Raw genomic sequence first — 17,031 nt, 5'->3', positions numbered from 1 at the left:
TACTTGGCCAAGCATAATTATTCCCCACTAATAACTTAAGCATATAAAGAGTAAATCCAGGGAGAAACCTGTGGCTTTGATGAGTAGTGCCAGTTTTTAGCAATAGCTGTTTTCAATGTCTGAAATGTCTCTCCTTGGTCACACGCCTTAGATTTATTTTTACATGTTCACATAGATAAATACTTACACTGGGACTAAACAGAGGCAGAAGCAGACTGAACATGAGCACAAGAGACTTTACTCAGCTGCCAGGAGAGGGCATCACCCACCCACACTGCAGCACCTAAGCCTGAGCTATTTAAACAGTGGTAAAATAAAATTATGGGGAAAAGTGCAAACATGAGAAGAAGGCAGGACACCACACTCAAATACCATTTCTTTATGTAGATAAAGAAACTCCCTCCAAAAATGTAAGCTGATGGTTTAGATGACTGCTTTGAGATTTTTTTTCCAGATAAATTGCTGATTGCATAATAAGTGAAAATTCAAATTTAGGGAAATTACAAGACTTATGTTATTTAGGCTAAAGATGCTGGGGCACTCTCCACTCAGTCTGTGTGAATATCAAATTATTCAGAGCACGCTGACAGACCCCAGCACAGCAGTTCCAACCAGCACCAGGGTGGGGGGAGAGGAGGGAAGTCTCACACTCCCAGCCACAAGTTATCTCTGGGGCTTTCTCACACTGAAGAGATGAGCAGAGCTGACAACCTCCCACTTTCAAAGGCACCTTGAGAAAGCCCAGTGGCTGCAGGTCAAGCCCCAGCATCACACAAAGATGTCACATAACCAGAGTGACAGCAGAGGCCTGTAACGATGGTCATCCACTGTGGGCTTTTTATTTTTTTAAGGAGCCACCACTGCAGCATGGTGGCGACTGATGAATAATCATTAAGGCACTGTTTCCTCCCCTCCTGCTGCCTGTGCAATAAAAAGCAGCAGTTTTACTGAAGGAAGCATCCCCTCACATACTCAGTTTACTAAATGAGAGGTCATTGGCCACAAAGCAACAGAGACTCATCAAAAGGGATTTTTTTCCCACCTTATGTTGTTTCCCTGTGCTGTCCAATGCTTTACTAAGACAAGCATTTGCTTTCTTACACAACAAAACACAGCCTAGAGCAAAGTATGCTCTGTCTTCCCTAGAAATACCACTTTGCTGGAATTGCTCATTTCTAGCATCTTCTTCCTAGGAGCAGTTGGATGTGTCCTGGCTTGTGCAGCCTGCTAGTAAAATCTGATGAACACTCTTAGGAAATACAGACTTTTGTATAACCAGTAAAGATCTTAATCTAAGTACTGGTTCACTCCTTCCAAAACTGGTAGGAAAAACAAGCATACACTCAACCAAAAGTTACAGTTTTGTGAAGCCATGAAAAACCAGCATGGAAAAAGTTGACTAAGATAGCAGACAACAGAAATCCCAATGAGCACCTCATGTGAAATCAGACAGGTCCCTCCAGGTGCAAACCTTCACAGGCCTTTAGGCTGTGCAAGCTTATTTTGTTTAAAACCAAATGAATAAAGCCCATGGCTTCACCTCAAAAGAAGCTGCTCAGACATTTTGCAAGACAAAACTACCAGAACTGTTTCCACATGCAGGGAAAAAAAAAATATTAAATCAAGCCTGGACATATGGAAGAGGTCTCTGACAGGTTCAGATGGAAGGTCCTGCCACAGCTGCTGCCTCAGGGTCCTACAGGCTGCACAGAGCCTCTGGCAGGGCAGCTCTTCCTCCACAGCAAGTGACTGGCTGCTCACAAGAATTTCTATTCCCTCTTTCAAAATCCTGAATAAAAGCCAGGTTAAGGGAAGGCGTTTTCACACATTTTTTCCAGGAATTCCCCAAATATTTTACAATTTCTTTGATATGCCATTTGAGGGTGGGTTATTGGGTTTTTAGGATGCTGTCATTGCTCTGTCACATCCCAGGTTAGAGAGGATTGCTGGCTTACAGCCCTGCTCCTGTGCTTTCCCCCTTTTATTATCATCTTTGCAGATAACCCCAAAAGCACTCCTAAGAGCAGCTCCATCATTTAAAAAACCTCCAATTATTCTTTGGAGGTTTTTTTTAAGCTCAAATAGAATCCCTTGCAGTTCCTGAACGGGTCCAGGTGCTAAGGGCAGCTGAGAAGGAGCTTTGCAGCTGCACAGGCAGAGGGCAGCTCCCTGCCCTGTGCATCCAACCTCTGAGCGCTCTGACCTGCAGGAGAGACACAAGGCCACGACTCTTTGCACTGCAGATAAGCAGCCAGCTTGCTGCCAAACTGAGATCAGTGATAAAGGAGTGAACAAAGTGATAAAGTGTGTGAATTCTGCAGGAAGCCAGAGGGAAGGTGGGGCTCACCACAGCGATCCCTGATAACGAGGTTCCTGCCTTCCTTCAGGTGGATGGTCAGCAGGTAGGCAAAGGGGCTGGGCAGCTCACTCAGGCAGTCGTTGGCTTCCTCCAGAGCCTAAGGAGAACAAAGGAATCAGTCACACACCTCTGGAAGCAGATCATAAATGAGGCAGGTGTGCTCCCAGTGCTGCTGCAGAGACAAAGTTCTGCTCTTTCCTTAGGGCAATCTTTGACAGAATGGGAAAAAAAAAGGAAAAGCAAAAGAAAAAATCTTTCTTTCCCAGGTTTTCCTTCACCATGCAAGTAGCTAAGTATCAGCATCAAGTATGTTCAACAAAGCAAGGGTTTTACCTGAAAATGAGTGGTGATATAACCATCACAGACGCATGCACAGGTTTTCCAAATCCTATCAGTACATTTTTTTCTGAGCTGTTTCTTGTGCATTCACAGCATCTCTCAAGTTGGAAAAGATCACTGAGTCCTTTGTATCCACCTGATAACCTCAGGAGGAAGAACACATTTCACAGCGCCGCTGAGAGGAGAGCACAGCACTTTTGTGCAGCTCCAAAAGAGAGAAAGCCAGTGGCAGGCAGGGCTGGTTGTGAGCTTTAGCAGAAGCAAACTCGAGAGGATTTTTGCTCCTCAGAGGTGCTGCCACAGGGTTACACAGCTCAGCATCCTCCTCCAGCTGGAACACTCCGTGAAGGCAGCACTTGAGAGGTTATCAGAGAGCAAAGGTAGAGAAGTTCATCCACAAAGCAAACATGTTTTACATAAGAATTGCGTGTCAGAACTGTTGGTGCCTCTTCACACTGCCCTGAAACTGATTTTGCTATCTGTCAAAGCCTACAGCTGTGTTACTTGCTGTATTTACTTTAATCCAGTTTGTCCTTACACTGTTATTTGAGTATTTATGCTGCTGGTCTCATCAGTTACCAGTACAATATAGATATTAGAGAGTACTTCCAAAAATGCAGAACGTTTGGGTCTATTCAAAACACCAGCAGCCACTTTGAACTACTAAAAACCCAAACAAGAAAAACACAAACCCACCACTAAATAAACAAATCCCCCACAAACTGAAACACCCCCACAAAAAAAACCCAACACACTTGGCAAATCTCTAAATGGGCTCTTCACCTGATGAGTTTTTGAATTTGTAAGAAGCAAAGAACCTAAATCTAAAATAAATTTTGTTTCTGATCAAGCTTCAAAACGACAGGACTTACCATTTGGTCATCAAAGTTTTGAGATGATAAGGAAGAGTCAAAATCCATTTCTCCACACGGACACTATAAAACAAAAGATACAATGAATTAGACAACAACACAGGAAAGAAAATGCTCCTAGCATCAGTCAAGAAATTACTCATACATACCTGTAATGAATGAAATGTTCTTACTTACGCTTATAGATAATTTAAATGTATCTCTATTTTTCCTGTTCTACAGTAACTGCTCTTAGTCTCTTGAGTTTAATCCAGGAAAAACAACTGCCTGCTTCCAGCTAGGAATAAATTTCTTCTTCTCCTCCCCAGCACTGGGTGCTGAAGGCTCTTATCACAAACTCTCCTGGTGTCTGAAGGTTGTTGTGTCTGGCAGCCGGCTGCTCTCTCTTGACCACAACTTCTCCTTCACCACACAAAAGGCAAGTTCCACTTAAAGGTTTTTTAAATAGTTTTTAACTTGGTTTGATGTTTGGGAGTTTTTGTTGTTGTTTGTGTGGGTTTTTTTGTTTGGTTTGAGTTTGAAATTAAATTGCTCAGGGGAAAAGTTAAAAAGAAATTGTCAAAGGGAAAGGCGTCCTTGCTTTGGATAAGTTAATTTTCCTTCGAGTAATTGGTACAGTGTTCTGTTTTGGATTTAGGGTGAGAAGAATATTGATAACACATTGATGTTTTTAGTTGTTGCTGGACAAGTACTGTCCCTCTGCTGAGGAACTGGCTGGATATCAGTCAGCAGGTGATAAACCATTGCACTGTGCTCACTTGTTTTGAATACTTTAACTATCATTTCTATAAAAATATAAATTATTTAAAATATTAAATCTATAATTAATATGATTAATTTTTAGACTTTTGTGTTATAATATCTTTATATTATAATACATAAAATATTATTAAAATAATAAAAATAATAATAATAATCTTCCTTATTATTATTCCTTTTCTGTCCTTTCCTGTCTTTATCTCAACCCACAAATTTTACCTTTTACCCCCAATTCTCTCCTGCACATGATGGTTCCTACTGAGCAAGGAGTAAGAGAGAAACTGTGATATTTATCTGCCTGGTGGGTTAAACCATGACAAAAAGAGAAAATAAAAACACACGAAATGCATACTTCCCCCAACTTGCTGCAATAACTGTAAGATCCAAAGGATGTTTTAGGAGAGGAAGTCAAACATTTCTTCCTCCAACACCTTGAGGGTACAGGGGCCCAGCATCGAGACTGGCTGAAGTGATTCAGCAGCCAGGACACCTGTGATGCTCCTCTGGCTGCTCCAAGAGCCCATGACCATCATTTCAGCTGAAGAGGACCAAGGTGCCTGGGAAACTCCTCTGGCCTGATGCAGGGCAATCACAGCCCCTTCAAACACAAAGATTGATGCTAAGGGCAATCTCGGGCTGCAGAAATGCACACAAGGTGGAATCCGATCCTCATGTGAAAGGGTGGGAGCATCCAAACCTCTCCGGTGAGAGCAGCATTGTGTGCAGCACTACAGAAACATTTAAAAGTCAATCAGCTCCTGCACCAAAGTACATAAATCTTGGCTGTATTGACATGCTGAAATAAACATAAATACCCTTTGTGTAATTCTTTTCCTCCTCTTCCTGCAAATACATATATTACATATCAGGAAGTAGAGTAATCCAGCATTGCAAGGGAGATTTCCCTTGCACGACAGACAAAATCTAACTTTATGGTTCCCACAGTAATCATAACTTGGCCACCTTACAAAAACACATTAAAAGTGGAAAAATTATCATCATAAAGAACAGCAGAAGAATTTTCTCACACAACGGAGCTGAGTTACAGCTGCTAGGGGAACCCTAACTTTGAATTTTCTGACTAGTATGCATAAAATCTCACTCATGTGCATTAAACTTAGTGTTTCTTGGAGTCTCTGGCTTCACAGGAATCTCCTTCAGGCACCATCATTGCACTGGTAATGGACTCTCTTTACAGCTTGTTTTACACGGCACTAACACGGGATCAAAGAACTGCATTGAAATTATAATAATTTTAAAAGTATTGTCTTGGCTAGCTTGATATCATTTATTTTAAAACTACCCTCAAAATTGTGATTTTGTGTTTATTCTGTTTTTTGTTTACTTGCATTACATCCACAGATACTGAACAATTATAATTTTAAATAGAAAAACTTGGGGGTTTTTTCATTTTAGCTCCACATAATATAAATTACTGTAATTCTAGGTAGCTAACTGCAGTGAGATCACTGAATACAGATAAAAGTCTTGGTGAAAACATGGTCCTGAAACCTTGATTTTATCGAACTACAGTGACACTTCTCAACTTTAAACAAAAGTGGGCACACGCAGGGGGGTCACAGCCCCAAATATATTTGCATGAAAACAAATGAAGCAAGAGTAGATGTATGAATATAAATAAATTGAAAGTTCTTCTTGACAAGCGTTCCCATCTCTGCCTCCCCTTGTTTTCTGCAGAAGAATCATTCAAAATACAAAACCACTGAATGCATCTGCAACAGGACAAGGCTTTGAGTTGCCCAAATTCGCCCTAAACCAGGACAGTGACTCACTGCAAGTGTTGGCAAGGAGATAAAGAGATATCAGAGCACTTCAGCAATGACACATGGTCACGGACAAAACCCAATGGCAAAAAAAAAAAGGCATGACAGGAACCTTTTACAACCTGGATCACGCAGGGATTCAGCACAACTTCACCTGCTTCTTCAGCCTTGCCTAGCTGGGTGCAATGGGGAACAGAGAGCAAACCTCTCTACAAATGGGAAAATGGTCCCAGTGGGCAGAGCCTTGGAGAAGATGGGCTGTGCTGAGCAGCCCCAGCTCTGCAGGGGAGTTCACACAAGTGAGAAAACCACAAGCACAAGCTGATCTCACCCGCCAAGATCTCACGGTATCGGGTGGCCAAAGACAACCAGGAAATGAGTAGGTGGCATGTGACAAGCAATTCAGGGGGGAAAGAAGCTCAGCCTACATTTCTGCTTTTTTTAGTTTGTTCTGCTCCAAGGATCTGCCCTCCTTCTGATTTACCTCCCTGGGCAGGGAGTGATGCTCACACAAGAGCAAAGGGAACTCTTGTGCTCCTCAGAGCAACCCCACCCAGCATTCAGGGACCAAAGTCCTCTAACAAACTATTGCCATCCGAGGCACACACCCAGTAACTGTTCAATCAAGTACAAGCAAAGCTGAATATTGAAGTTGTCATAGAATCATAGAATATTGAGGCTTGGGCTGCAATGGACCTTACACATCATTTAGTTCCACTCTCCCTGCCATGGACACCTTCCAATATTGAATTTGTTTTTCACCAGATTCAATGTAATTAAATTTGCTCCATTCTCCTTATTCATTTCTACTTTCCTTTGCTTCACTCTCTCCTTTTATTCTCGAGGAAAAAGATCTTTATAAATTGCACTGGAGGCAGATTACAGTAAGGAAGCATATTCACACAGAGATGATTTGCCACACAAGTAAATACCAAATGATTTACACACACCAGCAAATATAGAAATACACATTGAGGGAAAGATGTAAGTGCTGCAGAAAATAAGCCAGACTCGGATTGTACATCTGGATGAAACTTGACTTGAGATTAAGCTATTTCATCTATACAGGTACTTCATTCTAGAACACTCAATTCACCCAAAAATCAAAGCAGGACTTAGTATTAATCTCGTGCTGAGGTAGATTTTAGATTAGGATTTCTGGTGTACAACAGCAGGAAAAAACTGAATCCATATATTTACCATATACCGAGTGAAGTGCTGCAACTTTTGAGTAACCTTTGAGCACAGAAAGCACTGTACTATTTCAGTCACTTTTCTTAAGTAGCCCTCAAAACAATGAACACCCTAGCAAGATGAAACCAATTTGTGAACAATTTAGCAAACCTAAACCACAAGTGATGGTCAGTAACTACCAGTCTGACACTCTGCATCACAGCAGACTGGAAGCCAACACCCATTTGATAGGAATACATTCTGAGAATATACTCTGAGAGGCAAAACAAGTAGTTTCTATCAGAAAGGACCACTTTCCCCACATCAATGAGAATCATCCTTTTGAAGGTGCAGTTAAAAAACAATTAACCTGTGAAATCTCTATTCCCAAGGGAGGACTTGGAACAAAAACGCCCAGTTCCCATTTTGGCACCTTGGATGACTGCAGAGGCAGCTCCCAGAACTGCAAAAGTCAGGTAATGAGAAAAAGGCCTCAGAAAGTTAGAAACGTAACCTTCCCAGAGAAAACTCAACAGGAGCAGACATACTTCCACAAAATCTAACTAAAATAAATTTTGCCTGAAGTGTTTCCTGCAGCCACAATCTTTACCTGCTGTCGATATAATGAAGCTATCATAGAGCTCCTCAGGATTCCCACTTTGCTCAGGCCAGACAGGAATTAGACAATATTGGTCTCTGATCCTCCTGGGACATTATGTCCAGACACAAATACTGACCAAAGAGTAGGGGGAAGGAAAGGGGGACAAGACAGTGCAGAGAAAACATTTTAGTTTTTCACCTCCTTAAATCATCATCACAAAAGTCCAAAAAACAGTCCTGAGAATGATGCTACATGGTCTGTTCCCCAAGCACATGCTTGTTTCGGTTAATTCCAGGTACAGGCAGAGCTCACCTTGCTCACAGCCATCTTTCACCTATTGCCTTCATCAGAGTCTGAAGTGGGTGGATGGCAAATTGATTGTGATACATAGCAATCCTGGTAATTATATTAACTAGAAAGCAAACGTATCAGCACCTTAATTCTGCTCCCAGAGAACAGCAACAACTTTTGATTTGAGCAAGCAATTCCAACAGATCTGAAAAATCTGAAGTATCATTACAAATAGCAGAAGAATAATAAAAGAACTAAAGAATTGGAGCAGTGTTATTTGCAGCTCCAGACTGACAGGAAGGATAGCTGAATTAGTCTTGAATAATGTGTATATCATGTAAAGCTTAGGCTTCTTTGCATTGCTCATTCATTCCTTGAACAGAGCCCCCTCCCCACAGAACGGGTCAGGTGGGAAAGGATCTTAAAAGTTCACCTCATTCCAGTCCCTGCTGGGCAGGGACACCTCCTATTACACCAGGCTGCTCAGATCCCCGTCCAACCTGGCCTTGGTTGGATCCTCCATCCCGTTTTAACCCAGAAAATTAAGGAGAAGCAGGAGGAGCCCACAGGAGGTGGCGGCTGAGCCTCACTGCTGCTCCAGCACCCACCTCCATCCCCTCGTCGCTCAGCGCGGCGCTCAGCCGGGAGCTCTGCAGCAGGTCAAAGAGGTCCTCGCTGGGTCTCCTCTTCTTCCCCTCGGACACAGGGCTGCCCACAGCCTCAGCTCCTCGTGAGGACACCAGGTGAATGCCCACAGCTTGCGTGTCCGGGGGGGTGACTGTCACCTCCGTCCGTGTCCTCTGCTGCGACGCCCACAGCCAGTCCTCTCCCACTGCCTTCACCGAAGCGTTTCTGCTCTTCAGGGACACCACAGACCTGGAAAAGCTCTTGGGGGAGCAGCTGGAAAACACCTGAGCGCTCGAGTAAGTTGTTTCTTCTTCTTCCTCTTCTTCCATGAGAGTGTCCACCTCCAGCATGTCAGGCACTGACACGCTGAGACAGCGGTCCAAGGAGCGGCCCTTCCTCTCCAGCATCTTGCCAGACCTCTTCTTCGTCTTCCTCACGCTCAGGTTTCGCAGGAACGGCCGCGTCTTCTGTTTCAGGGATCCCCACACGGATTGTTTGTCCAAGTCCATTGCTGCAAGGGGAATCTCAGCAATGCCTCCTGCACAGAACAGCTTCAGCGATTCCCAGGGTGACTAAAAGGAACGTAGGAAGGAGGCAAGTCAATCACAAAAGTGAACAGCCGCTCAAGACTATGATTCATGTTGTCTCATCTTAAAACTTTCAGTCATTTCTCTGAACAGTTAAAACGGAGCATGTCACATTAGTAAGTGCTTCCAAATACAATCTGGTGGGTAGGTTTGATTATTTAGGAGGAAAACAGCCAGAGCAAGTATTTATTCCTACACAAAAATGCAATGTCTGCCCACTACTTCATTATTTCTAAGAGGGGACATTATATTTCTTCTTCTGTCAAGCCCTGATTTGTGAAAACTTGAGATTTATCCAATTTGAAACTGTTCCTGCACAAGGCTTACTGACTGGAGTTAAATCGTGATAATGCAAGCACACAAAACATGCTGGCAAAGCTGGCACTGACATTTCTGCTGCCACTTTCCCAGGCCATGTAGGGCTTTGTGGGCTATTTCCAAGGCTACATGGATTCTTACAGCATGTGTTGTTGGCAGATATGTAAAAACTAAGTAGCTGAGGCTGAAGAGAGCACGTGGAACTTGAGGAATCCCAGCTGGGACCCCAAAACACTCCCTGACATTAGCCCACTGTCAGTGAAAACTGCAGAATTATTTTTCCTTATAAAGTAGGCAATTGAGAGAAAAATAATACAAAAATGGATGGGTGGATCACTTTTGAAAACCTACTGGTGGACTCATCTTTGAGCTGATTCATAGTGAGCATTTACACAGCTGGGAAGGTCAGGAATATAAGAGCTAAAATAAAATCACTCACTGTATGTGCATCGTAAGGGAACAGGGACACCTCTGTGCACAGGAATATCCTCACAGACTGACTCTTCCGTGGTTAACAGCTGAGCAATCATCCTTACTCTGTGAAAAGAGGTGGTCAAATCATCATCAAAACCCAGTAAGAAAAAAGCTGGTGAAACCTGCAGATTTACTCCTTCACAGTCACACAGAGGTTACAGTACAAACCCACATCCTTAGAAATATACACCCATTAACTACATGAGGGCTATTCCTAAACTCACAGCATGTTTACATTCTAACTATTCTAATCGACAAAAAATTACTTCCCACTGTTTTCCTGATTACTAGGAAAAACACCAGGAAAGGCAGCAGAAACACAATTGTTAGATTAATGCACACAGAGAAATTACTGCCTGCTTTCAAAGAAATCGACTCTTGCATTCATTAATTTGAATGAGGCTGTATAACCAGTTACTTAATAACTTATTTAAATAACTTTATGACTAACCTCACCACACTTGCAGAGTGTTCAGGAATCTACAAAAGAATTCCCTAACTGCATTGCTGTCTAACTAAAGCTGCACAATCCTCCCCTCCCCCATTTATACTGGCAAATAAAGAATATCAGCATTATTATATTCAACACAATAAATTAATAATCTTAATGGCACTGCATGCATTCACAAGGCAATAACAGGTTTTGCCCAAACAGGAATGTGTGTTAGTATAGATGTATTAGCTTAACACAGCCACAATATCAAAGTGCACACGTACAGACTGAAATTGGTTTTTGTCCCTTATTGTACCACTATGTAAAAACAGAGGAAGATTTCATATAGAAAGACCCACCACACCTTTGTGTTTCTCACTGAACTCAGGCTGAGTTTACAGAGGGAGGAGAAGAGACATAAATGCCAGCCCAATTTGACTGGGGATGGAGGGAGGGATGCCTGAGCTGGAGCACCTGATGCCCTGCACAACCTCAGGAGACATGGCTGGATTTGCTCACTGCAGCTGAGAGCTTTCACTGAGGCCCTTCCCTGTCTTCATAAAATCTTGACAAGGCAGGCACAGCCTCCCTGGCAGCGTTACATCACGTGCCAGCAACAGAAGTTATTGGGCTAAACACGTTTGCACAAAACATTATGAAACACACTGCTGGGAGTCATTTAAACAACTCATCTTCTGCTACTGCTCTCTGCATGGCTCGCCTACTTGCTCTGAAACCTGCTGGAGAGCCAAGATGTTGCAAATAAAGGCAGAGCCCAGCTCAACATCCACTTCCCAAGGCACTTACTGCTTCCCATTCCCTTCCTGTTATTCTCCACCCCTCTCACTTTGAGGACCCACTGCCGTTGTTTTTATTTTGTTTGCTTTGAGATTTTGTTACCAAGGAGCAGACTTATTCCTGTAGGTTTTTCCAGTTGCTTTCCCCAAGTCAAATGTTCTTTTTCCCAGTTGGATTGCCTCAGTTGCTGATTAGAAATGCCCGTTCTAAAAGAGACCGCACTGTGTCTCTGAGACCAACCTGCATTTAACCCAGAGTGGGCAGAGTCCTCCTCAAGCCCAGCAGCAACACAGTGGAATCAAAATGTTAAAAAAAATTTAAAAGGGCTTTTGTCAAGACAGCAGGGATGGCTCCCCTGAGCTGCCACCTCAGAGTTCCTGTACTGGAGCAACACATCAATGATATTTTCTGCACAGAAAGCAGCAGGTTGTCTGACTGAGAGCACAGGAGAACAAGCCCATCCCTGGTCACTAGACTGCCTGAAAGTTTAACCATATTCTGCCTCTGGACCTCTACAACCACATGCCAGCTGCAGCTACAACTTCTCTTACATAAGTATTGTATTTACAAATAAATTAACCTGAATGATGGCTGTAATACATAATTAACAACAAATAGGCAATGTGTTCTCATCTGAGAAAAGGGTAAATACAGTCTGAAGGGCAAATACACTCTGACATCAGCCATCTGCTTTTTCACTTCCTCAGTTCAAGAAGACACACAGATCAGCACCGTGACAAGAAATGCTCCCTAGGGAGATCACTGGAAGAGTGGGAATGGGGACCACCCTTCTCCCCAGTGGTGCTGGAGCTAAGATTCCTGCGGCCAGCCCATACTCACACACAAAACCCTTCTTTCTTCCTACATCCATTTCCTCTGCTTTTCTCCTCCATTCAGAACAGCATCAATAGAAATCAATGGAAACTTTATTTTGGAGAGAGAGAAATTCTCCCTTGCCTGTAGAAAGTGTGCCCTTGCTACCCACATGTTGTTCAGGTCGTCCTTATCCTCCACAGACCAGAAGTTTTCTCTCTTCCTTCCTCAACCTCAGAAGTCCATGGCCAACTGCATTGCCAAATATTCCCTAAGTAACCACAGGGAAAAAACGTATTTTGCCAAATTCTTAGCCTAAGCTTGGCCTCTTTATTCTTCCCCTCTCAATGGCATATTGTGGCAAAAATCTGTAAACAGAAAACACTCAAAGAGACACACTTCCTGTTATCAATTTAACTCTGTTGTTTTTGATTTTATTGAATGGCTCCTTGTTCTTAGGTAACAAGAAAAGGAAAACGTTTTCAGTTTATCTCCTTCAGCCTTCTCTTTAATATGCTGCCAAATCTCAAATGCTCAGAAGGATCCATATACTTTAATCTCTTCCTTCAGAGAGACTGCTTTTGATTGTACCTGTCATTTTTATTATATCCTTTTATTTTGCTATCTCCTCCTCTTTTGGGGGCAATAGGACAAAACAGAAAGGATTACTGACAAAAAAGTTGGTCACAGCTCACTATGACTGAACAATTATTTCTAGCATTTTATCCTCCCTTAAGTATCTTCTAATTATGGTCCTTGGAATTTTTTAGAAATTTTTTTATGTGCTTTGGTTTCTTTCATTAAAACACTCCATATGCACTCCCTTAAATTCACATAATATTTCAGCTAAATGATTTTTTAGATGTTCTACCAGGTAGAAGAGATATTTCAAATGGCACTGAAAGCCTAGAGAACTCATCCTGCAATTCTACTTCACTTACTGGCTTGACAGGAAGCCAGCAAAGCCACAAGTGAGAAATACTGCAAGACACTCTGAAAATATTATAAAAGTGCCCAATATAACCAAGCAAATAAACTGAACAAGCCCAAATTGATTTTCACACTGGAAATTATAGAAGAAATTGTCTTTCTTCACTATGGAACCATTCCCTGCACACCCAGAAGTGCCCCATGCACACTGAAGATGCTCCTGGTTAATATTTTTAAAGTATCATCTTCAAAGTCAGCCATGATGACAAAAACACACCTGAGCACCATGCCAACACTATTACAGCTCTAGATTAATTAAATCAAATAATCCTTGCACTCATTTGTTTATGCAATGAAGGTGAAAGCTTTGGGTCAGTGTGCATGCCAGCCGCCTCTAAGTTCAAATTCAACCAGAGTGTTTTCAGCTATAACTAAATGCTAATAAACACCTAAATCCATGGCAGCTGAAATTACCAACAAATGCATCAGAGGCTGTTAGGAAGGTGCTTCTCACTTGAATGCATATTAGCACAGGTTCAAATTGGAAGGAACTAATGGAACTCCCTCAGTGTAAAACCCCTATTGATTCTGGCTGCTCTGGAATAGGATATTCACCCCAATCTCTGCCTGTCTGGCACATTCACTGACTCTAATGCATGAGACATTGTACAAATTACAAGAAAAGATAATTACATTTCTCTTATGCAACATAATATTTGGCTATGGAAAGTTCTATTATGAGTTTATAACCTCCATTAGGTTTATAATGTCTCAATTCTGTGCACTGAGAAACAAGGCTGACAAGAAGGTGATAAGGGAGCAGGGGAAAAAGGGACTGAGGACTTTTTTCATATTTTTCTTTTATCTTTTTGCTATAAATTGAGTCTTCTGGCTCTAGGAGCCATAAATTAAACCATTCCTCCCTGGAAGAGAAAAGAAAATTTCAGGGAAATAGCTCTCTGCTGGCTGAACAACCACTGCATGGGTGGCTATTTCTATAGCAGAACACACCAAGTACCCCAGGTTTTTAACATCATTGTAGCTCAAACACAGCCAAAGAGAAACCATTACTAGGAATGGAATGACTTTTTCTAAAGAAACCAACACTTCCTTCTTTGCAATGGCTTATTTCAGTCCCTTATCTGACAATGCTTTATGCTGAACACCAACAGCCACAGAGATAAGAAAATATCATCCAAATAAAGTAACCCTTTGTTCAGCATTACTAGTTTGCCCTGGAGCATTCCAAACCCAGCACCAGTTATTACAAGAAAAGGGAATACTTTACCAGGGGCAGGATGTTCCTTGGATCATCAACCCCTTCAAGCAAGCATTGTACCTCCTTTGCAAAAAAAAAAAAAAAAAGCAAAACCAAGTCCCAAGTGGAAGGCTGAGCTGGGTGTGATCCCAGAAGGCAGCTGGGAACACTGAATTCCCTACAGCACAATATGGACAAACTGAGACAGTCTTTTCTCCCTGCAGCATATGGCAAATACCTGGACTTAAATTTGACAAGGCACCAGAAAAAAAAGAATCTAATCTCAATCTGATTCTGCACAGGCTAATTACCCAGGGGAAATCAGTGTTAGAATTATTTTTAGCACTATCAAGCATCACAGGGAGTGCACTGATGCAGTGCAGGTAAAATCTTCACTGCACAGGTGATTTGCTGCTAAAGCAGGGTCATGGCTTGGGCAGCTTCCAAATCTTCCCACTGAGCTTAAGCTTCCCTGGAGGCCTTCAAATGATGCCAGTCTGTGGATACAGATCCTGCTCTTCTGTTGCTCTGCTGTAACAGATTCATTTGCAGAGCAAAGCAGGATGCTAAACTCAAATACATAAAATAAAATAGAGACTTGACCTGTTGCTGTCAGCCAAACTAGAACAAGTGCTTCATAAGAAGCAATTTTACATGCTTCAATGGAAGCAAGATATCCAAAACAAACCAGCTTTATTTTCTTGATGTGGGATGAAAGAAATCTACAGTCTCTGCAGAAGATCACAAGTAACATCCAGGGTAAATACAAAGCCTAAAGAAAACCTGTTTGTTCCATGCAGATAATAAAGGCATCTAAAGTAATATTTTCTATTTTAGGTTTGGGGTTGGTTGTTTTCAGTTGGGTTTGGGGTTTTTTCACAGATTTGTGGGGTTTTAGGCTCTTTTAGATGCCATGCTTGGCTTTTTGATTTTTAATTGGCTCAAATGTGATGAGTTTCATCTTTCACAAACACACGAAACAAGCACACATCCTCCTCCACTTAGCAGCAAGAGAGGAACAGGGCCACTTTAACTCCTTAGGGGCTCTTTTGCACAATCTGGAGGGCTTTTTTCTCAACATTTATGAGCAGACAGTAACTAGGAGAAATAAGAGAACGACCAGCTGCTACAAGCATCTTAAAATAGCATCTGATAGTGAAAGTTACTGAGAAAATACCGTGCACCTGCCTCCAGCTTATGAAAGTATTGCTTTCATTTTGCTTCTGTCTTTTCTAAAACAGAAGAAAAATGATGAGTATGTATAGAGGAAATGAAGGAGGAAGTGTTTGGGTGTATTTTTACAAACATATTTCACAAGTTCCTTCCACTCTTTTGAGCTTCCTTCAAAATATTGTGGCTTGCAGTTGTACCTGTGCAAGCAAAAAGGCCCTTTCAACCCTTCCAGTGGAATCTGTGGGATTTTACCAGAATGGGGCAATCAGATTTGATCTTTACCCCCCAAACAACACCTGCTGAGCAGCAGAGCTTCCCAAGGACACCTGTGCACAAAGATCTGCTTCCTGCACTGATGATGTGCACCTCAAACCAGACTCCAAGGAAGATCCTGGAGGGGCAGATCCTTCTCCTGAGGGCACTGTGCCATCTGCTGAGACTACACCAGCAACTGGGACACTTCTTCCCCACTGACTGAATCTGGTTTATCATTTGTCTCCTTGTTCCCAATCCCATCAGAAGATCCCTGGGAATGCTGGCACCTGGAGCAGGGCACGTGGAGGAGCAGGGGGAGAGGGAAAGCTGGTGAGCAGCAAGGGAAGGAGAGGTGTAGGAACACACAGAGTAAGAATGAAGTAAAAAGAGCTCTAAAGTAACTGAGCTGACATGAGGGACACCACAAGACCAGGACAGAAGCAGGTACAGGCATGCTGAGGGAGCTGGTCCCTGCTGGAGGAGCTCTGTTGGGAATCCAGCCCCTCCCTCCTCACTCTCTCCTTCCAGCCCCTGCTCACCTCCCTCATAACAAAAGGTTTATTTTTATAACAAGAGGTGTACAGAAATAGATCCTCCCTTTCCATAACTCTCAGGGAAAACAAACCTAGGAAGGAAATCAGAGACTCACTTCCACTGGAGGCCAAATCAACTCATGCCTTTTACTAGCACTTAAATCACATATTTCAATAAAAGCAGCTTGTGACTATACGCAAATTACTTGTCCATGTGCCAGCATTTCTCCCTAAATAACTACTATTAATGTCACACTTCTTATCAAATTTCAGTGACTATAGAGGAGAGGTCTATTAAAAGCTCTGTGTGATTCTTTATTTAACAATTTACCAAAATAACCCAAACAGAACACTCTTGATTCATAAAAATGCCCTGATGACAACCTGAGCAAGACAAAAACCAACTGGTTTGCCCTTTTTTTATTTTCTCCTTGCTACACCATGCTCCTCTGTCCAACAGTGACATGGCACAAGCCAGGCTCAGGACTTGGGTGCATCTGCAGGTAAAGTGAACCAGTGTTTCTGCTGCCTTTTAATTCCCAAAGGCAGGAGGGTGAAGATCCCTAAAGAAAAGAGAGTTTGGTGCGTTGCAGCATGGCACAGAATGAGGGAATTGTACCAGTAGCAGCCCTGATTTTCTGCAAGAACAACAAG

General features: G+C 42.4%; 1 protein-coding gene across 1 annotated transcript in view; it reads right to left on the bottom strand.

The window, feature by feature from the left end:
* Window positions 1-9,335, bottom strand: part of MCTP2 (multiple C2 and transmembrane domain containing 2) — a 99,547-nt gene extending 90,212 nt beyond the window's left edge. Inside the window, exons 1-3 of the mRNA XM_084213731.1 lie at window positions 8,787-9,335; window positions 3,571-3,633; window positions 2,348-2,456 (exon numbers count right to left, since the gene is read on the bottom strand). Of these exons, the coding sequence (XP_084069857.1) occupies window positions 2,348-2,456; window positions 3,571-3,633; window positions 8,787-9,314 (700 nt within the window). The 5' untranslated portion in view covers window positions 9,315-9,335. The remainder of the gene's footprint in view (window positions 1-2,347; window positions 2,457-3,570; window positions 3,634-8,786) is intronic.
* Between the last annotated feature and the right edge of the window lie 7,696 nt (window positions 9,336-17,031).

Source organism: Fringilla coelebs (genome assembly GCF_963513975.1).
Source record: "Fringilla coelebs genome assembly, chromosome: 12".
NCBI classification, from domain to species: Eukaryota; Metazoa; Chordata; class Aves; order Passeriformes; family Fringillidae; genus Fringilla; species Fringilla coelebs.
This window is presented reverse-complemented; position numbering and strand designations above follow the sequence as displayed.